General features: G+C 50.6%; 3 protein-coding genes and 1 non-coding gene across 12 annotated transcripts in view; all 4 read left to right on the top strand.

The window, feature by feature from the left end:
* The window catches only part of PTPRA (protein tyrosine phosphatase receptor type A), a 152,873-nt gene extending 138,102 nt beyond the window's left edge, over positions 1-14,771 (top strand). For 6 of the 8 annotated variants that reach the window (XM_010591567.3, XM_064275856.1, XM_003411614.4 and 3 more), the window contains 11 exons: positions 35-154; positions 881-1,047; positions 1,493-1,628; positions 2,363-2,512; positions 3,933-4,026; positions 4,346-4,422; positions 4,891-5,025; positions 10,702-10,827; positions 10,908-11,059; positions 13,509-13,644; positions 14,472-14,771. In XM_010591567.3, coding sequence (XP_010589869.1) covers positions 35-154; positions 881-1,047; positions 1,493-1,628; positions 2,363-2,512; positions 3,933-4,026; positions 4,346-4,422; positions 4,891-5,025; positions 10,702-10,827; positions 10,908-11,059; positions 13,509-13,644; positions 14,472-14,546 — 1,368 coding nt within the window. In that variant the 3' untranslated portion in view covers positions 14,547-14,771. Of the gene's footprint in view, positions 1-34; positions 155-880; positions 1,048-1,492; positions 1,629-2,362; positions 2,513-3,932; positions 4,027-4,345; positions 4,423-4,890; positions 5,026-5,920; positions 6,272-10,701; positions 10,828-10,907; positions 11,060-13,508; positions 13,645-14,471 lie in introns of those variants that run through there. The other 2 variants (XM_064275858.1, XM_064275859.1) reach the window with 2 other exon arrangements.
* Positions 8,872-8,979, top strand: LOC111751142 (U6 spliceosomal RNA). Its single transcript, XR_002786229.1, has one exon. It is a non-coding gene; the product is annotated as a U6 spliceosomal RNA (small nuclear RNA).
* Positions 14,772-15,216: 445 nt separating the features above from the next.
* LOC100668639 (progonadoliberin-2) lies at positions 15,217-21,358 on the top strand. 2 transcript variants are annotated; one of them, XM_064275861.1, is made up of 3 exons: positions 15,217-19,908; positions 20,057-20,190; positions 21,045-21,358. In XM_064275861.1, exons 1-3 carry the CDS (start codon positions 19,752-19,754, stop codon positions 21,081-21,083), a joined length of 330 nt encoding a protein of 109 aa, XP_064131931.1. In that variant the 5' UTR covers positions 15,217-19,751; the 3' UTR covers positions 21,084-21,358. The 2 variants fall into 2 exon arrangements, with proteins under 2 accessions (XP_064131931.1, XP_064131930.1); XM_064275860.1 differs by lacking the exon at positions 21,045-21,358 and having other exon boundaries at positions 20,057-20,500.
* A 78-nt stretch (positions 21,359-21,436) lies between these two features.
* MRPS26 (mitochondrial ribosomal protein S26) lies at positions 21,437-23,251 on the top strand. Its single transcript, XM_003411447.2, has 4 exons — positions 21,437-21,663; positions 21,763-21,909; positions 21,996-22,119; positions 22,760-23,251. Exons 1-4 carry the CDS (start codon positions 21,452-21,454, stop codon positions 22,892-22,894), a joined length of 618 nt encoding a protein of 205 aa, XP_003411495.2. The 5' UTR covers positions 21,437-21,451; the 3' UTR covers positions 22,895-23,251.
* Positions 23,252-25,913: the final 2,662 nt, after the last annotated feature.

Here is a 25,913-nt window from a genome sequence, read left to right as displayed (position 1 = left end):
GGTCTGAGGTCAGGGGATGCCTGTTTCTTTCCAGTGTAAGTGTGCCCAGTACTGGCCAGACCAAGGCTGCTGGACCTATGGGAATATCCGTGTGTCAGTGGAGGATGTGACTGTCCTGGTAGACTACACAGTCCGGAAGTTCTGCATTCAGCAGGTACTGTCTGCTACCTCCTTTCTCAGTCCTCATTTAGGGAACAGGCTGGGATCTCCCCTCTGTCACTCAGGATGCTCAGAAATCGCCAGATGTGCAGTGTGTTTGGATTCTGAAACCAGACATCTGGGCTCCTAGGGCACTTCTTTGTCAAAGCTAAGGACGTAGCATTTTCATGACTGAGATGGAATTTGATCATCTTAGATGAGAACCGAGCGATGTGGAAAGGGGGCATCAGGTGGTATACTCTTCTGGGTACTTGGCTCACCTCCTTTCTTACTCCAAAGACTCCTGACATGAGGCCGTGGCGGGCCCTGCTCCTGGCCCTCCAGAGTGACGCTGAAGGCATGAGCAAAGGCCCCCTTCAGCTGAGGGGCAGCCTGGTCTGAAGAAGGGCTTACGAAGAGTCAGAAGACCTGTGTTTTAGTTCTGACATCACCACTTACTAGTTCTGGGACCTCGGCCAGGTCATTTAACTTCTCTGAGTCTCACTTTCCACATCTATAGGCTCAGAATAATAATAGCAGCCCTGCCTAACTGAAGGGTTAGTAGAAAAGTCTTTGTCCATGGTTAAAGGTCTTTGGATGCAAAGTAGTTTATCGTCACTCTCACTTCTTCATTGTCGCTGACAACTACAGCTGGCCCTGGCCCCGGAGCCTCACCATCCCTCCCCTGATGCTGCCACCCCACGGTATCAGGACCAACACACAGGATCTCCTCCCTCCACAGGTGGGCGACGTGACCAACAGAAAGCCACAGCGCCTCATCACTCAGTTCCACTTTACCAGCTGGCCAGACTTCGGGGTGCCTTTCACCCCAATCGGCATGCTCAAGTTTCTCAAGAAGGTGAAGACCTGTAACCCTCAGTATGCAGGGGCCATCGTGGTCCACTGCAGGTCAGTGTGGCCTGACCCTCTGCTCCCCACTCATACCACATCCTGCCCCATGGCCAGAACAGGGGAACAGCATAGGGCCCTGGCTAAGGAGAGTGGCACAGAGCGTATGAGCTATTGGGCCCCCAGGGAAGCAGCCAGAGAGACTGTTCAAGCCCTGGTGCAGGGTGGAGAGTATAACATGAGGCAGTGAGGCAGGACAGTCCTCCGAGATTGTGCTGGCCTTTTATACCTTCTAAGGGTCACAGTTGCTGGTTCCTGATAGCTAGAGGTAAGGAGTTCAGGACGCAGTGGCCATGTCAACCCCAAGAGAGTCCCACCCAACTTCTTGTTCAGAAATAGAATTTAGAGGCCTGAAAAAAGAGCCCCAGCCTGTGCTGCCACCTCCCTGTATGCCCTCATAAGGCCTTCTGGCCATCCCGCTAACATCCCTGCTCTCTGGCTGCAGTGCGGGTGTCGGGCGCACGGGTACCTTTGTCGTCATTGATGCCATGCTGGACATGATGCACACAGAGAGGAAAGTGGACGTGTATGGCTTTGTGAGCCGGATCCGAGCGCAGCGGTGCCAGATGGTGCAGACAGATGTGAGTGCTGTGCGGGTGAGGTGAGGGTGGAGGTATTCTAGGCCCAAAACATCTGCCCACCTCATGGATTCACTCCACCCCACAGGTTATTGTAAATTATCATCAGATAGTGTAATGAAGGGCCCCTGCAAATTCTGTATTAAAAGAAACTTGAGTCACAGAGGTTGTAGCTTCATGCCTGGGGAGTCAGGAAAACTGGTGTCATTTTCACTAGACTTTAAGGATGAAAGACAGTTCCTGAGGGGAGCGGGCATGTCAGGCAGCAGAGAGAGCTAGTGCCACAGAGCTGTGACAGCTTGGCCACGTCTGGGAGCAGTAGTAGGATTGGCTCTGTGGTTAGGGTATGGGCTTCAAAGGCACAGCCCTGGGAGGCAAGGCTGGCAGTAGGCTAGGGCCAGACTGTCACAGGGTTTGTGTTTCTCCGGTTTCTGACAGCCCCCTCAAACTATTGAATCTGTGCTCTCGGAATGAGCAGGAGTTGGGTTTGTCCTGCTCTCCAGGCTTCTGGCACCTGCAAGCCAGACTAGGACCCTCTCTCCTAAGCTAAACACCCCCAGAGAGACTCGTGCATTTCAAGTCCTGCTTCACTAAATTGGGACAAGACTGAATCCTTTTATCTCTGCTAGAATCAAAGGAAAAGTGGGCTGGAGTGATGTCAAGGGTAGGAGGGGGTGATCTGGCATCACAAGGCCGTGGTGGGTGTGGTGGGAGCTCGGGCATCATCCCCATTGCAGATGCAGTACGTCTTCATCTACCAAGCCCTTCTGGAGCATTATCTCTATGGGGATACAGAACTGGAAGTGACCTCTCTAGACACCCACCTGCAGAAAATTTACAACAGAATTCCGGGGACCAGCAACAATGGATTAGAGGAGGAGTTTAAGGTGAGTTGGAACTGGACCAAGGTGCCCTGGTGACACAGTGGTTAAAGCACTTGGCTGCTAACCGATAGGTCGGCAGTTCAAACCCACTAGCCACTCCGCTGGAGAGGGATACAGCAGTCCACTACCATAAAGATTATAGCCTTGGAAACCCTATGGGCCGTACTACCCTGTCCTATAGGGTTGCCGTGAGTCTGAAATCGATTCGATGGCAGTGGGTTTTGGTTTGAGTTTCAGTCTTTGAGACTGAAAGATCCATGCAGTCTGGGGATTATGGGATGTTTGGCTCCTTGTGCATTTACCCACAAATGGTGAATCCCCTTGAGAGGTGAGGTGGTTAAGGAGAGGGTCTCTTTACTCATACCCTAGTTATCCTCAGGCCTCCTTGCAGTTAGAATCATTTGAGTTGTGTTATTTAAAAGGAAAAAAAGACAATGGCATTTTTTTTTTAAGCCCTCAGGTGATGATAACAAACAGCAAAAGTTAAGAACCACTATCCTGGGATCTTGAATGGTCATACCTGTGTGTTTACTTCTCTCTATGCCAGGCTTCTGGCAAGCTTTTTCTGTAAAGGGCCAGAGAGTAAATTTTTTTTTAAATTTTGCAGGCCAAAAGGTGTCTGTCACAACTACAAAAGCAGCCATAGACAATATGTAAACAAATGAGCATGACTGTGTGCCAGTAGAATTTTACTTACAGGCAGCAGGCCGGGTTTGGCCAGCAGATGGCTGATCCCTGCTCTATGATAATATACAATGGTTTTCAACATACCTAAGGAATATGTCACACACTCACCAACAAGAGTGCTCCCAGAACCAGTCTATTCTGGGTTGAGGTGGGGAGGACCAGTTTCCTTAGGACAGTCCTTCTCCAGCTATGATGTGCACATGAATTTCCTTGGGATCCTGTTAAAATGCGGGTTCTAATTTAGTAGGCCTGGAGTAGGACCTGAGACTCTGCAGTTCTAATAACATGAAGCAGTGCTGCTGCCTTGCAAGCTATGCTTTGAGAAGCAAGAATCAAGAAGGAACTGCAAATCGGAGAAAGGGAAGATGTACATTTGAATAAGTTTTTCTAAAGAGTCAGCAGGAAGGGAGGGAGGCAAGATGGGCACACTCCCTCCTACTATGCTGGGATCCTTTCCCCAGGATCATAAAGTCACAGGCAAAGAGAATACCAGAAGGGTTCAAAGACGCCAGGAAGGTAGTGCTGCCTGGACACTGTCTTTGCTTGTTCACTGAGCTTAGAGATAGGAGAAGTAATGTTCCAACAAGAACACATGGAGGTGGAGATCAGGGCTCTGGTGAGAAGAGCAGCATGTGGCCAGAGTGGCCTGGAGATCGGGCCCAGTGACAGGCATAACCTTGTCAAGTTTAGTTACTGGGAATTAGTAATGATGTTTCTCTTCCTCTTCCCAATTCAGAAATTAACATCCATCAAAATCCAGAATGACAAGATGCGGACTGGAAACCTCCCAGCCAACATGAAGAAGAACCGAGTTTTACAGATCATTCCCTGTAAGAGCCCTCTCTCCATCCCAAAGCCCCATCCCCCGATTCCCCCCACCTCTTCCCCTTCTCAGGTGCTAGTTAATGATCATCCTGCTTGGAGACAAGAATTAGGACATTGCCACTTGTTGCTCCCAGTTCTTTAGTGGTTTCTGAAAATAAAAGCATAAAGGCCAAAGGGCTTTTTTACCTCCTAGGGTAAGAACAAACATGTCCTTGCACAGCTGGGATATTACCTGCTCAGGGCCCAGGGTGGAGAAGTAAAGGTAGGAGGAGAGGGAGAGGATAAATGATTCTGGGGAGCCACAAGCTGCTGTCCTTCTTGCAGATGAATTCAACAGAGTGATCATTCCGGTAAAGAGGGGTGAGGAGAACACAGACTATGTGAATGCATCGTTCATTGATGTAAGTGGTGGGTGTGTCCCCTGAACTCCCAACACAGCGGGAGATTCAGCTGGCTTGCACCCCCGCCCTCACATACCTGCTTGGAGGGATTGTCCTTGAGTCAGTCAATACAGAGGTGATGCCCACCCACCCACCCACCCTGCACGAAAGAAACAGGGCATGTGCCAGAGTGATACCTGGAGGAGAAAGTTTATGACACAAACCACAGCCAAAGAAGCTGACCTCTGATTTCCCACTCCTGCTCTCTGCGTCCTAGCTCCACCACCCTTCCCTAGCAGTTGATCTGTGCCCCTCGTAGAAAGAGACCTGCGTGTTGACAGTGATGTGGTCCTTGGCCAGAGAGGAACACTGCCTGAAATGAGTTTGCCTCTAAGCAGCTCCCATCCCTTCCCAGTGGCCTCTCTCCCTGACTCCCAGACAGCTCTGTCTTCACTAACCCCTCCCCTGCAATTGGCCTGGCCTGTATAGGGCTACCGGCAGAAGGACTCCTACATCGCCAGTCAGGGCCCTCTTCTCCACACAATTGAGGACTTCTGGCGGATGATCTGGGAGTGGAAATCCTGCTCCATCGTGATGCTCACAGAACTGGAGGAGAGAGGCCAGGTGAGTTCAGAAAGGCCCTGGTGCTGTGGGAGACAGGCAGCGGGGAAAAGTGGTGGGGTGGGGGTTGGTAGGGATGTATGGACTTTTTTGCTGACCTAAACTGTCCAAAGAACTGTATCTAGGCAGAGTGTCTGAACAATCAGCAGGTTCTCCCAGGACTGGGAAAGCAATAAAGGTCTGAGCTTCCATTTGATTCCCAGGCACTCACACTCTCATATTTTGTTTTTCCTGAATACAGCCCTTCTCCCCATCCCCTGGCCCCCAGCCTAGTCTTTATGCACAGCCGCTCCTCCCCACCTCCCCAGGCAGGCCAGAGCTAGAGAGATAAGGAGTCAGAGCCAGACCAAGGCTCTGAAGTGGAACCCATGTGAGTGTTCCTAGGAAGGGGCTGCCTTTCGAGCCAGAGAAATGAACTAGAGGACTTCTGGGAAGATGGGTTGCCTCTTGGCAGAGTACGCAAAGGAAAACAATAGAAATTTGAGAAATAACAAAAATAAGAAACATTTAGTAACAACAAACAAATCTTTTAAAGAAGAAAGCTTTCAAATCAATTAAAAAGTAGAAGGGCATTAGAGGCCCCTTGGGTCAACTCCCACTCAGTATAGGAAATCTCTTAACACTACTCCTGAGTCACAATCAGACAGCCTCTGCTGAGCGCTTTCAGTCTCACAGAACTCTGTGTTACAGCGCGGCCCAGTCATGTTCAGTCAGTACTTATTTTAAAAGCTCTTTCTATTGAGGTTGTACATTGTGGTGAATGGGTGGGTCACTATGCCTAGAGTATGACCTAACAGGGATCAGAACTAAGAGAATAAGCCTGGAGAAGCTAGCGAGGGCCTGGTGATAAAGGTCCTTCTAAGCCATAGTGAATGGAGTCCTTGGGTGATGCAAACAGGTAAACATCCAACTGCTGGCTAACAGATCGATGGTTTGAACCCACCCAGAGGCACCTGAGAAGAAAGGCCTGGCAATCTGCTTCCAAAATGTCACAGCCTTGAAAACTCTGTGGAGCAGTTATACTCAGCACACTGATGTCGTCGTGAGTCAGAACTGACAACAAAGCCACAGTGAAGAGTTGGGACTTTATAAAGCAGTTAAAGAGCCATTGACAATGTCAGATTTGTATTTTTTTTTAAAATCCCTCTGTCTACAGTGAGGACAAATTAGAAATGAGAAAGCCAAAAGCAGAGAGGAAGCTGTGGCAGTAGTGCTGGTGGCCTGGACTCAGCAGGGGTGGTGAGAAGGGGCCTGTCCCAAGAGATGGAAGAGGTGGAATGAACTGGATGGGGTGGGGGGGGGGTTGGGAATTAAGGATGGCACCCACTCATGACTCACTGAATTTGCCAATCAATTAAAAATGAAAAACACTAAAAAAATTTTTACAGTAGTTGTTCCAAGCCACATTTTCCTTATCTGTACTTGAGCAGTTTATTTTTTTAACTTTGATACAAAATTTTATACATGTTTGCTCACCCTCTTTTTAATGTTCTATTATGTCAAGATTTTTTTCAGTTTTAATTGGTGATTAAACTCATTAGCTGTTCTTCCTAGCATATGTACTTATTCAACAGTCAAGACTTTGTAGGTCTTTGGTCATCATTAATACTAGTGAGGTAAGAGGTTTAGGGGTAAGGTTCCTGGCTTTGCTAATCTACCCCACTCCTCCCCATCTCAGTAAACAGTACCATCTTCTACCCACTTGCTTAAACAAAAAATCTATGAGTTAACTTCATTACTGCTGTTCTCTTACGTCACCACCACCACCAACCCCAGCCACCTTCAGTCTGTCAGTGAGTCCTGGTTTATTCTGAGCACATACACTTCTTTCCAGTTTAACTGCTGCCACTCTCACCCAGGCCATCATCACCTCTCACTGAAGTAGCCTCGAAACAGGTCTTCCAGCTTCCGTTCCTACCCCCTTGTAGTTACTTCCTCACACAATAGCCAGTGACTCTTTTGAAACTATAAATCTAATCATGTCATTCCTTGTCTTAAAATCTTCTTAGGGCTTTTCATTGTGCATCCTCACCGGTCTCCAAGGCCTCTCCAACCTCATACTATCTTCCCTTCTGTTCGATCCTTACTTCATCCAAGCTGAGGGTGGGGTGGGCAAAGATCCTGTCCCTCTGTTGGTGCTTTGTCCTCAGAACCTAGCACAGTGCCTGAAACATAGTCTGTGTTTTTGATACGTATTTTTGAATGATTCCATCAGTCGGTCAGTCATGACTCTGCTTCATGAGATCATGTGGGAAAATCCACCCATACATACAAAATTTAGAAACTTTTAGTGGTGGTATGTAGTCCCCAGGCTTAGTTAGGTCTTTCTTCCTCTTAGAGTTGCACTTTATTTGAAATCCTCTAGCTTTCATTTTCTTTGTCCCCTGATGCTGAATGGGGATGGTTTCTGAGATGGGTCACAGCCTCTGATTCTGGAGAGTAGGGCCCCATGTCTGGTGTGGCCTTGTAGTCCCACAGGCTGGTCTCCAGCTCTTCTCTCTCACATCTCTATCCTCAGTAGAATCCAAAGGCTTTTTTTAGCCCTGGCTACAGTGGCTACAGCCAGTGCTCCCCCCTGCTCCAGATTCCTGAGGCCCATGGTTTGCCTCCTAAGGAAGGCAGGAGCCCCTGTGTCCCCCTCCTTATCCCAGAAGAGAGTCACCCCAACAGATCTCTGAACTGAAGCTGCCCGTGTTGAATATTTCAAAGCCTTTGCCGCCTTCGCAAAATTTTGCCTTCAGTCAACTCAACCAACTGAACTAGTGCCACTTCTGGAATAGCGCTTTCTGCTACCTCCTTCCCCACGAACAGGAGAGGCACCTCTGGAGTACTGTTGCCTATCACATAGCTTGGCTTTGTTTTTGAGTCCAACCTGCTTCCTACATCTGCAGTGCGGAGGGCTAATTTAAATAAATCCCGTAGCCTTCACGTAGCTGAGTAGGATAATTTTCCACCATCAGTCCAACATCTGTAATAGTCTTCTCTTCATAACCCATTGTTGACAAGGAGATTCAGACTCATAGCAACCCTATAGGACAGAGTAGAACTGTCTCATAAGGTTTCCAAGACTGTAAATCTTTACAAAAGCAAACCGTCACATCTTTCCCCCATGGAGCGGCTAGTGGATTTGAACCACTGACCTTTTGGTTACCAAGCACCTAACCACTGTATCCCCAGAGCTCCTTTACTTCATACCATCCCTTAAGTCTTAACCCCATAAATTTATCAGACTTGTTTTCTGTTAACACACCTTACTTTCCCTACCTATAATAGCTGTGTCACCATGAGGCTCACTGAACAGCGCTCATCTTCCATCTTGGGTTGGTCCAGATCGTATGTAACCACCTTGGACACTTGTCCCCATTCATCAGCTAGAGCAGGCTTTTGTTTGCTTTCACTGTCAACCAACTCCCTGACTACAGCCCTAGGAGGGGACTCTCTCAGTATTCCCCCAGCCTCTCCCCAGAGACATCCTTCCATTCTGTCCTCTTTCTTCTCTGTGTTGCTACTTTGCCTAAGGTAATAACATCTAAAATTTCTAGAAGGTGTGGAACAGTATTTCATTTTCTCATCTGAGTGTTAACCATTAAGATCTCAACCCCTCCTCTAAGGAAATTGCCCTCTTTCTCCAGCTCACCCACGCTGGCACTGTCATGCCCACTGAAACCTAGCAGTTCTAATGGTTTTAAAGCCCCAGTCTTCAGTGCTGGCTGATAAACTGTGTAGAGGCAGTGCTGGGAGGCAACTATGGTAGCAAAAATCATTCCACTCACCAATACCCAGTATAAAGAAAAAAGTTCTCTGGGTGAAGAGAAGGCCCAGAGCCCCCAGGCCCAAGACATCCCCAGGGTGTTCACTTAGGTAGCACATATACTATAGTTGGAACAGTACAGAGATTAGCATGGCCCCAGTGCAAGCAAGGATGACACATAAATTCGTGAAGCGCACTCCAAGACATCCCCAGGGCACAGATGAAAAAACACTGGTCTGTGGCATTTCCTTTATCCACCATTTAATAAATCCTGGTTTTGTTTGTTTTTAAATGAGCTCACTGTCATTTGTAAAGGGATTACTGAATGAAACACAAGAAGAGTCACTAAAAGTGCCTTTTTTTTTTTTTGCCCTTTCTTGTCTTTTAATGTAAGTGAGGTCATCCAATATTTGTCATTTTGTGATTGACTTATTTTACTCAGTATAATGTGTTCAGACTGCATCCACATTGTAGCCTGTATCAAGACATCGTTTCTCCTTCTGACTGAGTAGTATTCCATTGTATGTATATACCACATTTTATTTTTCCATTCATCTGCTGATGGGCATTTAGGTTATTTCCACCTTTTGGCTATTGCGAATAATGCTGCAATGAGATTAGTATACAAGTGGCTGCTTTCAAGTCGTTTGGGTGTACACCTAGGAGTAGAATTGCTGAGTCATATGGGAGTTCTATTTTTAGTTTTTTGAGGAACTGCCACACTGTTTTCTGCAATGACTATACCATTTTGCATTTCCACCAGCAATGGATATGGGTTCCAATTTTCCCACATCCTCACCAGCATTTGTTGTTTTCTGTTATCTTAGCCATCCAAGTAGGCATGTAATGGTATCATCTCTCTGAGAACTAATGACATAAAGCATATTTTCACATGCATGATGGTAAAATGGGCTTTTAATAGTGATTTTATTTGGACTCTGAAACCATAATAATTTTTCTACTTCCACTTAATTTTTCCAGATCTTTTCTAAGACCTTTTAGGGGTTTTATGGTTTAGGATTTTTTAAATGACCACTAGTGAGGTATCTAAGGTCTTACCAAAAAATGCCCTAAAGTAATGGATAGTTTAACTTTGCTTTGTTTTATTTATGTATTTATACCCTAACTTGTTCCACAGACATTGAACAAATTCATTTACCAGATATTTACTGAGAGCTTTCCATATGCCAGGCATTGTGCAAGGTGCTGGGGATACAAAGATGAAAACAGACAGCCCCTGCCCACAAGGAGCTCACACTGTAGGGAGAATTGAGCCAGGAGCAAGCAGAGACAGTCAGTAAATCATCTCCTACCTCTCCAGCAAGGACAGAAGTGCAAGTGCTAGCAACTGGAAGGCACCATTGCAGATTCAAGTGATGAAGATAAGAGGGACAGAAGTATGCCATGAACAGGACTGGTGAAGCCCCGTGGTGCGGTGGTTACATAAGTGGGTTTGGTTTTTCTGGATTAAAGTCTGACATATAAGTAGCCATAAACTATGGAAGCACCCAAAGGAGCAACCAAAACCAATAAACAAAAAAAAAAGGGAATTAGAACAAAGACATTCACTCCTCCTCCTCTTCCACCCAACCATCGAATGTTGGATATAGCTATGAGGTGGATGGTTAGAGTTCTTCACCAGACCCTGCAGTGTTGCAAATTAGACTATAAATAAATACCATCAATAGGCTGTGTATCTGGTAGTGGGATTAAGTTTTTAAATATAGATGCCCTGGTGAGGATCAGAAGTTAATTAGAATGATGTTAAGTAATGTACTAATCCTCTGAGTTTTTAATACCTTGGGGAGGAAGTGTGTCTGAGTGAGAGGTAGCTGTCCTGAGCGAGGGGTCAGGCTGCTCATGGGGCAGCCCTGCCTCTACCTTACGTGGTCATCTGAGCCTCTCGTCTCTCCCATTTGCCCCTCCAGGAGAAGTGTGCCCAGTACTGGCCATCTGACGGGTTGGTGTCCTATGGAGACATCACAGTGGAGTTGAAGAAGGAGGAGGAATGTGAGAGCTACACCGTCCGAGACCTCCTGGTCACTAACACCAGGGTAAGATGGGTGGCTGGTGGTACGCCTCCCACGGGAAGAACAGGAGTGCCCCTGCCTCCTGACTCCACTTTTTGCTAAAGGAGAACAAGAGCCGGCAGATCCGGCAGTTCCACTTCCATGGCTGGCCTGAAGTGGGCATTCCCAGCGACGGGAAGGGCATGATCAGCATCATCGCAGCCGTGCAGAAGCAGCAGCAGCAGTCAGGGAACCACCCTATCACCGTGCACTGCAGGTACCATAGCCCCGGCCTCAGAGTGGGAGAGAGCGATGAGAGGCAGGCAGCAGGGAGGGCGAGAGTGGAGCGTTGGCGAGCGCATTGGTCAGACTTCGTGACCAGAACAGGGCCAGAAGATAAGCCAGGACCTTGGCATTTGAACTCAGCCTATTAAGTGTGAGGTAACCAAGAACATTAAGATATTGGAGCAGTTGGGGTGGTGATGCTGTACAGGGGAGAGCAGCCAGGGAAGACTGGCAGTAGAGAGACCAGCTGGGTGGTGGGGGCTAAGGGCCTGGCCTCCTTAAAAAGCACAGGAAAAGAGAAGGATGGGGGATATTTTGAAAAAACAGTTTGAGGAAAAATGAGCAAGACTAAATACATAGGCTGAACGAGAAGAGGAGTCAAAGATGTCCCCCAGGTTTGAGCTGGGGTTACGGATGGTGGCTGGTGTCACCGACAGAAGGAAGAAAGATGGTTAGAGGACTTATTTCAAGGGAAAAAGTTAATTTTATTTGGGCATGTTCTTTGAGATTGCATTTTATAATTTTTTTACCACAAGCTTGTACTTTACAGTCAGGAAAAAAGCTATACCCTTTAAACGGGAAGGAAGAATAAATCTAAAATTTCTACAAGTTGGTTTTGAAAATAGAAAAATTAATAGAAAAACCTTCAAAAATGTATCCACTGAATGTTCTTGCACGTGGCCAAAAAGCAGTTGTTCTGAGGGCTGAAACACTGCCTGTAATAGTACAAGATCGGGATGCTCTGTGCACGTTTGGGGTGAGCCGTGGTGTGTCCTCCTGACACGGAGCTCGGACATTAACGAGGAATCTGTATGTGCTGAGACTGTTCCTACAAGGACACACGAGGATGTAATGACATCGGTGGGAGAACTGAGCGGCTAAGAAATGGGCCCTTCTGAAACTTGAACTATGCTATTTATTAATTGTACAAAAATAAACGTTTAAAAAATATTTTTTTTTTAAAGTGGCAAAGGACATCAACCTAATACAAATAGACAATAAAAATGAAAAGATGCTAAATCTGACTAGTAATCTGAGAAATGGGAGTAAAGACACTGAATTGGCAAAATTTAAAGTCAGAGAATTACTTCTTACACACACACTCTTTTATTTCCCATGCTCCCGTCACCCTTGGTCACCCTCTCTTGGCAAACCCCAAATTCTCTGGCTGCCCAGCACCTACACTCATGCAGCTGAATGTGGCTGAAGAAAAGCAGACAATCGTGTTTACGGGACTCATTTTAAATGTGTGACCTCTAACCTCGTGGCTGGTCCCTGCTGCTGCCCTGCAGTCCTTCTGCATCTCCCACTCTTCCAGGCCTAGGGGAGGCCCATGGCCAAATCTGGCCTGCCACCTGTTTTTATATGGCCCGCAAATTAAGAACTTTTTTTTTCTTTTTTTTTTTTTAACATTTTCCAAATATTTTTGAAAAAATTAAAAGATTATCATGGCACATGAAAATTATATGAAATTCAAAGTTCAGCGTACATAAATAAGGTCCTGTTGGAACACAGCCACACATTCGTTTACATGGTGGCCATGACTGCTGTCCTGCTGTAGTGGCTGAGTTGAGTAGTCAGGACAGAGACCATATGTGGCGCTCTCATCTATCACACTGCTGCTTGGTACATTACAAATCACAATTATGCATTATAACTCAGTATTGCCTCTTGACCAGCAAAACCTCAAATATTTTCTGTCTGGCCCTTTACAGAAGTTTGCCAACCTTTGTCCTAGATGATGTTTTCACACCTCCTCTCCTCGGCCTCCAGCAGCTCTTCTCCCATCCTCATGTTTAACAGATGACAGTGTGTCTTCTTTCACTAAGAAAGCAGAAGCAATTAGAAAAGGACTTCCACATGCTCCCAGCTCCCTGCCCTGGTGTCATCCTCTGCATCCCCCAGTTGAGTGGGTAGGTTGGCTGTACTTCTCTCTGAAGCCAGCTATATTGGTCATCAGCCGCTGTGTAATAGGACCATAAACTTGCATCTTAAAATAACACACATTTATTATCTCTCAGTTTCTGTGGTCAGGAGTCTGAGCACGACTTAGCTGGGTCCTCCACTTCAGGGTCTCACAAGGCCACAATCAAGCTGCTGGCTAGGGCTGCAGTTCCGTGTGAGGCTCAATTAGGGAAAGATCTGCTTCCATTCTCACCACATCATTGTTGGCAGCACTTAGTTCCCCACAGGCTGCTGGACTGAGGGCCTCTGTTTCTTGTCACGTGGACCTTCCCAACATGGTTGCTTGCTTCTCCCAAACCAGCAAGAGAGTAAGTCTCATAAAACAAGCACTGCAGTCTTAAAACTACAGTCATGCAGTTGTGTACACATGCATGCAGTTGTGTACACAGACCTCCTGAGCTCAGCCTTGGTCTGCTCATCACCACTGTCACTCACCTCCTGGCACAGGTACAGTAAGTATGTCTGCTTTGTTACAGCGCAGGGGCAGGAAGAACGGGGACCTTCTGTGCCCTGAGCACAGTCCTGGAGCGGGTGAAAGCAGAGGGGATTTTGGATGTCTTCCAGACCGTCAAGAGCCTGCGGCTGCAGAGGCCACACATGGTCCAGACACTGGTATGCCTCGCCACATATTTGTCCATGCCCTCCCTGGGACGTGCACAGACACCATCTGCAGTCCCTGCCTGTCAGGGCCAGCTCAGGGAGGAAGCACTTCTGAGAGGCCCACTTGGGAGTCAAGAGACTCCCAGACCCTTCCCCAGGGTGCTTCAGACAGACGAGGAGAGCCGTGGTGGGGGCAGCATAGCAATGGGAGCACAGCCTCTGTCACCAGCAAGAGATGTGAGGGCCCCCTGTGGAGGTTAGCAGATGGTGTCCGGTATCCCATAGGGCTCTTCACTAGTCCATGGGCCCTGGGGTGGGAACGACCCAGGAGTCCAAGTGCACTCCAAGTGCATCTTTCTGACTCCCTCTGTTTTGCTCAGGTTCCGTTAAAAGGATCTGACTCAACATCTAGATCCTCCGTTAACTCCCAAGTGTGGCAGACAGACATCCAGAAAGGTTTTCGAGAATCCCATGGCACTAGAAATGTTGGAGGGGGAAAGAAAAGTTAATTTCAAGGGGTGTGGGAGGAGATGAGCCATTGAGAGCAGAGTGTGTCCCAGCCACACTGAGTCACCTCCCCGGCCTGCTGTCTGCTGGCCTAGCACACTCCTGTCAGACCTCACAGGGCCCAGGGTTGTCATCTCTGGTTGTAGAAGACTGGCTCCCCAGCCCCAAGGGGACGCTGTCAGAACTCTGGCGGACAAATCAGGGCAGAGGTGGAAGTCCAAAAACAATCATTTCCTCTTAGTTTTCTATTTAAAACCAGTGGGTCTGTTAGGAACTGCAGGTGGGGCATCTCTTCAGGAACCTGGCTTTTTTCCTTACCCTTCACTCTGCAGGAACAGTACGAGTTCTGCTACAAGGTGGTGCAGGAATATATCGACGCGTTCTCAGACTATGCCAACTTCAAGTAAGGCAGTGAAGCCCATGGACAGGAGAATTGCCTTCTTTAATATTTTGTAATATTCTGTTTTGTTAATATACCCAAAATTGTGTATATATCTTACAACTGTTTTAGAAATTGGTACATAGGCTTCTATTACCTATTAGGTGGAGATTTTATATGTAAATGTGTTAGCACTGATAGTCCTTTTTCCAATGTTTTATTGGGGAATTAAATAGTGTGATGTTTGGATTGATATCGTGAAATCCCCTGCCTGGAAATTGAGCTGGATTGTGGTTTGGTTTGTACATCTTTTTCCTAAAAAAGATAAACACAGAACCTATTCCAGGTAGCTCAGTACCAACTAAGAAAAAAGCACAAAGTTCTAAGAGCTCTTGAGGAAAGTGGTTGCCCAATACCTTTGTGCAGGCCCCTGTCCCTACCTCCCACTGTAAATCGTACCCCCCCCCCCCACACACACACACATTCCATCTTGGGGACCAGAGGGACCAGAGCGGTATCCCTGGCACACACTAGGGATAATCAGCTAATAAAAGCTTTGACTCCCTGAGGAAATGTCTCTCCCTTTCTCTGGGGTGGTGCAGTGATACCAGCCTGGGCTTTCCTGGGCTGTTCCTGGCCCTGCTGGCCACCAGGTGAAGCCCCCGCCCCAGCTCTTTGCTAATTGTCGGGACCCTCCTTCTGCTCCCTGTACATCTTTGGTACAGTGGTCTCAGCCAGCGTCACTCCCTGAGGACACATTCTCACTGAGCTGCTGAAGTGCAGGGGTGCAGGAGAGAGGAGAGGTAGCTTGGCTCAGGGGCTGAGGCCAGTCTGACTTTTCAGTCCCTGGTGCTTTGCTACAGAGCTGTCTAGACTGAGTCTCTCTCTCCAGAACAGGTCTTTATATCCACCTTGATTGTGTTAAATAGCTTCCATTGCCTTTCATATCTGTCCTCATTTTCAGGACTTTTATGTGGAAGTGCCTCAGATCTAGAGTGGGAGTTTCAGATCCAACATGAATGCGAGCCCAACATATTGGACAAAAGGCTAGGCTGAGGCATAGTGGGAGTTTCAGATCCAGCATGAATTCGAGCCCAACATATTAGACAAAAGGCTAGGCTGAGGTATTTGAGAGCCCAAAGATTCATTTATTTCTCACATAACAGCCTACCCAGTCCAGAGACCCGTATCGTTCTGTCTTGTGACTTCACTATCCCTCAGAATGTTGTTCTTGTCCTCATGGTTGAAGCTGGGTCACTGCCATGTCCATGCTCCAACCGAGAATGGGGAAAGAACAGGGAGGGCAAGCAACTTCGTTTTTCAGGACTTTGGTGTGTTTTAGGCAAAAGTTGCACTTTTCATTTGCACTCATCCCATTGGCCACAATCTAGTCACGTGGCTACACCTAGCTGCAGCAGGTGCTGGGAAATGTGGTCTTTAGCTGGGGACACAGTTGGGAGGGCTCATCACAGGAGTGGGGGAGTTAACTGGTTCCCATGGTGGTGCAGGGCAGAGAGGGCCCTGCAACTAGAGGGAGTGAGCAGCAGAGCCAGCCCAAGGGCCACCCAGCCATGATGCTACCCCCCAGGACTTCATCCTCACATCCTGGGCTCCTCAGAGGCTGTCAGGAGTGAGAGTGGGACCCCACCCTCAGAGGTCAGAGCCACTGTGCTTCTAGAGGAGGCGGGGCTTGAACTGGACCTGAGGGATTCTAGACATTCAGATGACTGAAAAGGAGGACAGGTCAAGTGGAGCCGCGTTGCAGAGGGCCTCAGAGTCCCACAAACGGTAAATATTCAGCAGCTCCAAGAGGGGAGCCAAGTTCTGCACCACATATTCAGGATGCTGGAGTGAAGGAGGGCGGTGTGCAGGGGGACCGAGGAAGCCTGCGGGAGACATAGCACTGCGACAGACCACCTCTGGAAGCTTGTGAGAGCTGAGCATGAGGCACGTGAGAGGCATCCAGTCTTTCTGTAGGAACTAAGGAACTCCGAGAGGCGGTAAACTGAAAACTCAGTAGTTTCAAATGAAGGAAAGGCAGAGTCAGGGATTTCTGTTTGGGGAGGAGACCTTGCAGGCTATCCTGTGGTGCCTCTGGGAGACCAAATCCAGGGAGATGGAGGACGGCGGGTGTTGGATCAGCAAGTCATTCAGCAAACAAGCAAGTCCATTCTCGAGTGCTGCCTCCTTCTCATCTTGCATCACTCCCTCACCTCTGGCTGGTGTGGAGCAGGTACCCACGGTGTGGCCTGGCCAGTTGTGTGCTGCAGTCCATGGTGATTTACCTCAGCTCTCTGCTCCCCTTCTCATCCTTACCTTACAGTGTATCCTCCATCCCTCCCTCTTCACAACTTTACTTTTCCTTGTATTATTCAGGGTTTTCCATTTCCTTCATAACTCTCCTCCGCCAAACATGCCAGTCTCTTTATGGTAGACATCTTTAAAAAGTCCAGTACTCACCCCCCTTGTGCTCCCTTCACTGCCACGTCATCTGGTACTAAACCCCAGGAACCCGTTGCCTCTGCTCACCGACTGCCCCATCGGTGGTGGTGGTTTTTGTAACTCATCCTGACCCTTTAGCTGCTGCTTGGAGGTCTCCTTCCTCAGGTCAAGACGCCTGGGGTCTGCGTGTCCTGCTTCCTGCACCTCTCTCTCCTGTGCTCTTGGCATTCAGGGGTTCCACCTCAGCCTCCACCGTCCCCTTGGTCCTTTTCGCCAGCATTCTCTGCTCCTCCCACCCCACATGTGGCAGCCCAGCAGCTTCTCCATTTTGTTTCTTTGGATCACCCTGCTGCCATCCCCCGTTTCCAGGCCTCTGGCTAACTAACCTCTTCTCATCCTTCACCGGGGCCACCTGGTCAAGGTCATATCCCTCCTCTGCTCCAAGGGCACCCCTTTTCTATTCAGCTCTGAGCCTCTGCTTTCAGCACCGGCTAGGAGCATCACCCCAACGGGAACGATCTCGTGTCCTCCGGGCCGAGCATGAGGAGGAGCTCAGTGCTGAAGAAATGACCCTGTGCTCTGCCCAGAGGGATACAAAGATGAATTCCAGAGTTGATAATCTGGAAGGAGACATCAGAATTTCAGAAGAGCCATTCCTGTTGCCAGAAAGAAAGGGACCAGAGGCCCTGGCAGGAGCAAAGGCCTCAAGCTGAGCAGCTTAGTTGCTCTGGTTTCGGTTTTTCAGGAAAAGCCATAATCAAACTACAGAAAAAATAAAGGTGCCCCCATCCCTCTTTTAAAACAAATGCCAGGGACTTTGAATAAAACATTCTATAAATCCAAACCAGAACTAAGCTAGTTTATTGAACTCAAAGTGTCATTTTTAATAAACAAAGCAGATATTTTCCCAGAAACCAGCTCATTAACCAATATATACAGAAAGTCTATTTCCCAAAACAGTTTAACTGAACATATAGTCCACGCAAGTATTTCATTCATTTCGAGTCTCTGTTAAATAAGTCAGTTTGGAAATTCACATGTGCCTGTCCTGCTGGAAGCCCAGGTGCCTATGACTGACTGTGGCCCAGTGGGCCACCACCCCTTCCCCCCACTCCCCTGCTCTGCTTTTTGCAACAGGATATGACTCACAGAGACTTTAGCCACCACAATGCCAAGCCTGACCCTGGGGCTCACGTTTACTGCCCAACTCAAGTGTGGAGATTAGTTATTAACCCTGTAAACAGGCCTCTGACCCCTGGAAGCTGGGCTGGCGGTACAGAGCTGAGCCTGTGACGCAGACTGGGAGGCAAGGGGCTAGGGCCTTTTCAAGCAACCCAGGGCATCTGTCCTGGGTGAGCACTTGAGGGGCAGAATTACTCCCACCCTTTGCTGTTGGCTCCACAGAGGCTGCGCTGCCCCCTCAGTTGCCCCGCGACACACACACACACACCTACCTGGGTGGAGAGACCACTCATGGCAGATAATGACCTATCCAAACCTGCTCCCACCTGGAGGGACCCAGCTGGTACCCAGGTGTGTGCATGAGAATTTCCCACCCAGACCATCTTACAGATGGACAAGATCAGTGGGGGTGGAGGGGGTCACAGCCTCCTTTCCCCAGATCTCTTACCAGGCTGCTGAGCTTCCCTTTGGCCCCCACTGGAGGTCCCCTGAGTTGGGTGGGAGTTGGAATCCCCAGGTATTGCCCTCTCCAGACCACACTTAAACTTTTTAGGCCAGAGGGCTCTTCAGGGCTGTAGAGCAGGAGCTTGAGGGTACACCCCAGGAAGTGGGAAGATGAGGCTTGGTGCAGGCCAGGCTGGAGCAGGAACTCCAGGGACTTGAGGCTTGTGGGATAGTGGACAGGGCTGCATCTGCCTGGTGACCCCAGGGCAGGGCTGCCTGGTGTGCTCAGGGAGTAGATGCTGGGGGAAAGCTGGCTGGCAAGCTGCCCCCCCTCCAGTCTTTCAAGATGTCACTGGAGTCTGGGTTGGTGGGGGCAAGGGGTGGAGCTGCACATCCAATAAATCCAAGGGCCTCTGGCTGGGGTCTCGCTGCTGCAGGAGGAGCCACCTTGTCCACAGCTGTCCCTCGGTGAGTGAGGGGGCTGCCCGCCCCATGGCCTGGGTGGATGGTGCACTGCCCCTCTCCCCCTTCCCAAGCCCCTCCAGCCACACTTGCCCTAGAAGAGCCTCTTTTCCTTCCTCTTCCCCACAACTTCACTGTCCATTCCTTTGCCTGCTGCCCTGGCACGGGAAGGACAGGGGTAGAAACACCACCACGTATGCTACACCCCTAACTACCGTGGGGGAGCTATGGCAGGCAGCAAAGAAACGGGGCCAAGGGTCTCCCAGCACTGGGTGCCCCCAGCTCTCACAGGCACCGAGATTGCCGCCTGTCCCCGTGGGGAACTCCCCTGGCCGACCAGCCATCAGCCTGAAGTCTCTTCCCCTCCCCAACCTTCCTTTTGATTTTGGAACTCCCTGAAGGAAGGAGGGGTGAGCTGGACCAACGGGGAGGACCCTCAGAACCAACAGGCTAGGTAGCCTCTGTGTCCCGGTGTTGCACAGCCTCCTGGGAGAAGGCTGGTACCCTGGAGCATCCTCCTTCCTGACCTGGTCATGGACCTCTCAGGGCTCAGACTCCTGCAGGCTTAAGATGAGGTGCAGAGGCACAAGAGTAAGGGCCACCCCTGATGTGCCAGCTTTCCGAGGGGAACCTAGACAAGGGGGTATGTGTGAGGGTGTCAGACTCCTGAGTGCTGTCCACTGTCTGTGGGAGCAGCCCTGCCATGGCCAGCTGCAGGCTAGACTTCCTCCTGCTGCTGCTGCTGCTGACGGCCCACCCCACACCCTCGAAGGCTCAGCACTGGTCCCATGGCTGGTACCCTGGAGGGAAGCGAGCCTCTGTCACACCCTGGGGCCTCCAGCTGGCCCCTGGGCTCCCAGGTGGGTGACAGGGCAGCCCAGCCTGAAGGGGAGAAAGTACATAGGAAGTGCTGGCTGGGGCTCTCCACCTATCCTAAGCCTGGGCAGTGGTGGGGGCAGGCGGCAGCTCAGGCTCTCTTCTGAGGAAGGGTCCCGGACACTGCAACAGGCAGCCCACACCAGACTGCCCGAAGCCTCCCCAGCGGTGCCCTGACTCCCCCTGAGGACCTTGTGCCCTGGGAGGGCACGGCCGTGGCTCAGCCGCCCCTCCGTGGGAAGCAGCGCCTGGTGCAGCCCTTGTTGGTGAGTAGAGTGAGAGGCCCCGAGCATTGGAACCCAGCACAGACCACGCTGGCCACCGTAGTTAAGGGCTGGGGGCTATGTGGGGGGGATGAGACACGAGTGGCGGGCCCCGCCTCGGCAACCTGTTTCTCTCTACCCCTGCTGCGCCCAGAATTCCCAAGAGAATTCTAAGCACTGTTTGATACTTGTGTTAAAGATCTGAAGTCCCTAGAGGAGAGGAAGCAGATGATTGAGCCTCCATAAATAAGATAGTAGCTGCAGGGGCAGGCAGCCCCTAGGTCAGCGGAAAGGGATGAGGGTGTGACCTCACACAGACAGCAGGGACTCAGGACCCGCTGGTCGCTGGCATGTGCACTAGGAATGACTCAGTGACTGCAGAGCTCCCCAAGGCCATGGCAGAAGGCAGGCTCTGCCCACATAGGTGTTGACAGATGCCTTATTATTTTACAGATTAAACACATTTTAAAGTCCACCAGGGGAGCGCAGTGACTAAAGGACAAAGTGGCTTTTTCCTACAAGGCAAAGCCTCATCGCCTGAACTGGCCGGTGTGAGCTCAGGATTTTACACATTAGAATCGTTTGTGGCGGGCAACGCAGCAGGTCCAGGGAGCTGAAGCTCCTCACGTTGGGGCCTCAGGATTTCCCCGGCGACGAGTCCGTCGCTCTTCGGGGGGGCCGCGACTTGGCCACAGGACCTAGAAGCAGGCACAGCGGCCGGTGGCGGCAGCTGCTCGGGGAGGCCAGGTCCAGACAGCAGGGGAGCGGAGAGGAGAGGGAGCGACCCGGGGCCGAAGCTCGGTGGTCACCAGCCGGAGCGGGCGGCGCAATGACCGACCGCCCCTCTCCCTCTGCAGACTGGACTCCGAGCGCCGCGCCGACCCGTCCTCCAATAAAAGTGTGAGGTGCCGAAGCTGTTGCCTCGAGTCCTCGCCTTCGTCCCCTCCCTGTCTCACCCCCGCCTGAGACCATTCCCCGCGTGGGGGCCGGAGGGGCGACCGGGCAGGACAGGGTCTGCAGGAAGGGCTCAGCTAGAGCCCGAGGGCGGGGGGGGCTGCCTGAGAAGATCCTCAGGGTCGCAGCGCCACCTGCGCAGCGCGATCGGGTTGGAGAGGGCGACCAAGGGACAAGCCCACACTCCAGCGCCCCTTCCGGAGGGTGGGGAGGCGGAGCCCGGGACGGGGCGTCCCATGGTGCCCCGCGGCCGCTTCCGGGTCACGGCGATGCCATGGCGGCGCCCCGGACGCCGTGAGCCGACGCGGCCATGCTGCGCGCGCTGAGCCGCCTGGGCGCGCGGCCCCCGCGCCGGCCCCCTGCCCTGGTGTTGCTCCCCGCGCGCGGCCGCAAGACCCGCCACGACCCGCCAGCCAAGTCCAAGGTCGGACGCGTGACGACGCCGCCCGCGGTCGATCCTGCGGAGTTCTTCGTGCTGACCGAGCGTTACCGGGAGTACCGCCAGATCGTGCGCGCCCTCAGGTGGGTGACGGCAGGCGAGGAGGCGGCCGCCCGCCCCCTCAGGGGTGTGTTGGGTCAGGGGGCGAGGAGGCTGCTGACGGTAGGCGCGTCTCCCCCTAGGGTGGAGTTTGCGACCGAGGTGCGGAAGAACCTGTACGAGTCCAGAGTCGGGGTCCTGGCCGAGCGCAGAGCCCGGCAGAAGGCCGCCGAGCACCGGGAGATGATGGCCTGGAACCGGGCGGAAAACCAGCGGCTGCACGAGCTGCGGTGAGGCGGGTGGGCAGCGGGGCGGGCTGCCAGGCCAGCGGGGGGAGACCCAGCAGCGCCCAGTCTCGGCCTCTCGCCCCCTCCAGGATGGCGAGGCTGCTGCAGGAGGCGCGGGAGCAGGAGCGGCTGCGGGCGGAGGAGCAGGCCCTCAAGGCCCAGGAGACTCAGGCCTGGGTGCAGCTCAAGGAGCGGGAAGTGCTGCAGCTGCAGGTGGGCCGCGTCTGGGGCGGGGGCGGCAAACAAGTGGGGCACCAGAGTGCCTTAAGAAAAAGTGGGTGAGGATTTGGGTGAGGAGCACAAGGACCTGCCTGTCAGGCACGGAGATGACAGGTGGCTAGCCATGGTAAGCCAGCGTTTGTGGGAGAGACCCACGCCTTCCACAGGGAGTTGGTGTTTTGTCCTGAAGGTGATAAAGTTATTGCAAGAGTTAAATAGGATTGGGAGGTGGGAGAGTTAAAATCAGGGAGACCAGAGGAGAAATCCTGCAAGAAAAAATTGGGCTTTAATTAAAGTAGTAGAAGTAGAAGAGTGAGTCTGAGAGAAACTAAGAGATGACCAGACAATAGGACTGATTTCACCCTGAGGAACATGAGATTGCCACAGGTGGCGCTTGGGATTCTGGCTGAGGTGTCTGGGGATGACTGTCCAAGAGAGGAGCATGGCAAGGCTGCCATGGGCACTCCACTGGAAGGTCAGTGGGACATTCAAAGAGGACCTGGACTCCAGATGGTCATTCCCCAGGAAGAGCTGGAGCCACTCCTTAAGGGGGCTGAAGCTGAAGGCCAGTGGCCTTGTGGGTGGGCCGGCATGTGTTCAAGGGCTGCCATTCATCTGCTTTCTCTCCCAATAGGAGGAGGCGAAAAGCTTCATCACCCGGGAGAATCTGGAGGCGCGAGTAGAAGAAGCTTTGGACTCACCGAAGAGCTACAACTGGGCTATCACTAGAGAGGGACAGGTGGTCAGGCCACAGGACGAGGGCTCCTAGGGGCCCCATAAGGACCCTGTATGTGTGAGGGCAAGAGTGTTGGGCCTGATCTGAAGTAAAGCAGTTGGTGCCTCTTATAAGGAAACTTGGCAAGCTGCAGCACGGCCCTCGCATTGGCCTTTGTACCCACCACTTGGTCAGAAACTTCCAAACACAGGCCCTGTTCTGCCCTTAGCAATGACCCTCAGCATAACACCTACCCTAGAGGGGTTTCCATCTCACTGAGGAGGGGTCCCAGTCCCTGGGGCAGCCAGGTCGTCTCCCTACTATCATCAGTGGCAGGAGTGGTCAGTTGCAGCCCATGAGCCAAATCTAGCCTACTGTCAACTTTTATAAATAAAGTTTTACTGGAACAGAGCTTTGTCCATTCATAGACTACTTGAGCACTACAGTGGCAGAGATGAAATGTTGCAACACTGACCGAATCACCTGCAAAGTCAAATATTTATTATATGGTGCATTACAAGGTTTGCTGACCCCTGACATAGGGCTTTAGGGCACAGCTAGGAGCAGAGTTTACCTAGTATCTGGGCCACAAGCTAACCATTGGCAAAGGGTCTGTCCCTGCTTGATCCTGGGCTTTGCTAGCCATTGTCTGTTGTGTCCCAGGACACAGAAGACAAGAAGAAGACCCCATTCCTTCCCGCAGCCTCAGTGATCCACATCTGCCTTGATACCCCCAACTTCCTTGGCCCACCCGCCACATTGGCGGTAGCAGGGGAGGCCTGGTTGACCAAAGCTGTGCAAGGCCAGTGTGGCTTGTCAAGCACTTGGACCAGAAATGTTTGAGGTTCCGAAGGCTGAATATAGATAGGATTGAGCATATAGATCATGGCCCCTATCCAGACACAGGCTTTCAAGCAACGTCTGAGATGGGGTTGTAGAGTTCTCTGAGCAAAGGTGCTGCTGTTTTCCCCCGGTTCATCTTAACTTGCCTAGATACCACCAGAGGAAAGGGAGTTCTAGCTTCTTTCCATGATTCCCACATTGAAAGGAGGGCCTGGGAACCCTAATAAATGGAATTTCTGTTACGGAAGGTAGACAACCCCTCATATCCCAGATGAGGAAGCAGGCACAGAGGTGCAGGCAGAGGAACCTGGTGGCATGGTGCTCGCACCCCTGATAGCAATGGCTTCCCTCCTTAGTCTGGGATAGCGTTTTCTCCTCCCTGACACTAAGCCTAGTCAGCACTGTGCATCCCTGACTTCAGATGCTTAGCATTACTTTGGGGTTGTGAGCTGATGGGCATCACATTGGGCTGTAGTTTGGCAACTGTGTTTACCCGTTGGGCTTTGTCATGGTGAGAAGAGTGGACCATCCAGTCCCCCTGCAGTGAAAGCCTGTGGTGAGCTTTCACATAGGACACAGGAGACCCAGCTCTGTGTAATATACTCCCCAAGCTCATCACAATCTTCATTTTTTTCTTTCCAAGCCCCTGACCCCATGTATGTCCTTAATGCAGGCCACCCGTCTCTTCAGATAAAGGGGACAATTTGATATCTTCTTGGAGCTCTCCCTTTGGGCTGATTTCCTTTCACTGCTGTCCTTTAGTGTCCTGCATGGGCTGTACCATCCTAGCCCACTGTTAGCTGATGCCAATATGTCATGCAAACCAAGCTTCAGCATTTGTATTTTCTATGCACAGTCTTGTTGGTATAGACACAAATAGGCATCTCAAGCCCAATTCCATCTGTACCTGCATGTAAGGGGTCACAGAGTGCATAGGTAGGCTATCAGATCCCTGCTGTGTGACATCCCACAATAGAATGCCTAATCTGGCAGGAACCTGGATGGTTTACCTCATGGGCATGGCTTTGCTCAAAAAACACTAGGGTTTCTTCTGATTCTTGCCTCCAGTTCCACATAGGGTTTGGGTCTGCTACGATGTGAGCTCTACAGGGTTTCAAGAGCCAGAGTTACCAAATCATACTTGTTGCAGCCTGGACCACCTGGAGAATCGTCTTTTGCTCTAGGCCCCACTTGAGGATGTTAGATTTGGGGGCTACCAACTAAATGCATTGGGTCAGGATACCTAAATGTAAGCACCCTTGCCAAGATTTGAGGGGTCCCACTGTGTCTTCTGTACATTTGGGCAGAGAAGATGGATCAAGACATAGGTGCAATTTGTGTTTTGCTTGAGACATTCGAGTCATGGCGATGCCCAGGAACCTCACTGAGAGCCATTTCCCCAGGATTTGTCTCTCCAGTCAGGTGTAGATGTTTTATCGTGACACCCAGGGTTCTTGCCCCTTCCAGTTCCCCAGGAAAAGCAGCACGACATCAGTGAGAGGTACCACCATGATGTCTGGGGGATGGGATGCTAAAGTAGGCGAGGTCTTGAGGGGTAGCTTGTGTAAACCTGTGTTGTTGTTAGGTGCTGTTGAGTTGGTTCCAGCTCACAGTAACCCTATGTACAACAGAACAAGACATTCCCCGGCCCTGCACCATCCTCACAATCGTTGCTATGCTCAAGCCCATTGTTGCAGCCACTGTGTCAGTTCATCTCGGCTAGAGTCTTTCTTTAACTACCCTCTACCAAGCATGGTGTCCTTCTCCAGGGACAGGTCCTTCCTGATAACATGTCCAAAGTACTTGAGATGAAGTCTCGCCGTCCTTGCTTCTAAGGAGCATTCTGGCTGTACTTCTTTCAAGACAGATTTGTTTGTTCTTCTGGCAGTCCATGATACGTTCAGTACTCTTAGCCAACACCATAATTAAAGGCGTCAGTTCTTTCGTCTTTCTTATTCACTGTCCAGCTTTCGCATGCATATGAGGCGATTTAAAACACCATGGCTTGGGTCAGGCACACCTTAGTCCTCAAGGTGACATCTTTGCTGTTTAAGATTTTCAAGAAGTCTTTTGCAGCAGATTTGCCCAATGCAATATGTCATTTGGTTTCTTGACTGCTGCCTCCATGGGTGTTGATTGAGGATCCAAGTAAAATGAAACCCTTGACAACTTCAGTCTTTTCTCCATTTATCGTGATGTTGCTTATTGGTCTAGTTGTGAGGATTTTTGT

The sequence above is a fragment of the Loxodonta africana genome, chromosome 24 (genome assembly GCF_030014295.1).
Source record: "Loxodonta africana isolate mLoxAfr1 chromosome 24, mLoxAfr1.hap2, whole genome shotgun sequence".
In the NCBI taxonomy this organism is placed as follows: domain Eukaryota; kingdom Metazoa; phylum Chordata; class Mammalia; order Proboscidea; family Elephantidae; genus Loxodonta; species Loxodonta africana.
This window is presented reverse-complemented; position numbering and strand designations above follow the sequence as displayed.

Bases quoted from the DNA above. Each gene is read 5' to 3' on its own strand.
- MRPS26 (XM_003411447.2), top strand. From the start codon at position 21,452: ATGCTGCGCGCGCTGAGCCGCCTGGGCGCGCGGCCCCCGCGCCGGCCC. The intron at 21,910-21,995 runs GTGAGGCGGGTG...CGCCCCCTCCAG, and splicing joins CAGCGGCTGCACGAGCTGCG to GATGGCGAGGCTGCTGCAGG. The intron at 22,120-22,759 runs GTGGGCCGCGTC...CTCTCCCAATAG, and splicing joins GGGAAGTGCTGCAGCTGCAG to GAGGAGGCGAAAAGCTTCAT.
- LOC100668639 (XM_064275860.1), top strand. From the start codon at position 19,752: ATGGCCAGCTGCAGGCTAGACTTCCTCCTGCTGCTGCTGCTGCTGACG. The intron at 19,909-20,056 runs GTGGGTGACAGG...ACACTGCAACAG, and splicing joins GCTGGCCCCTGGGCTCCCAG to GCAGCCCACACCAGACTGCC.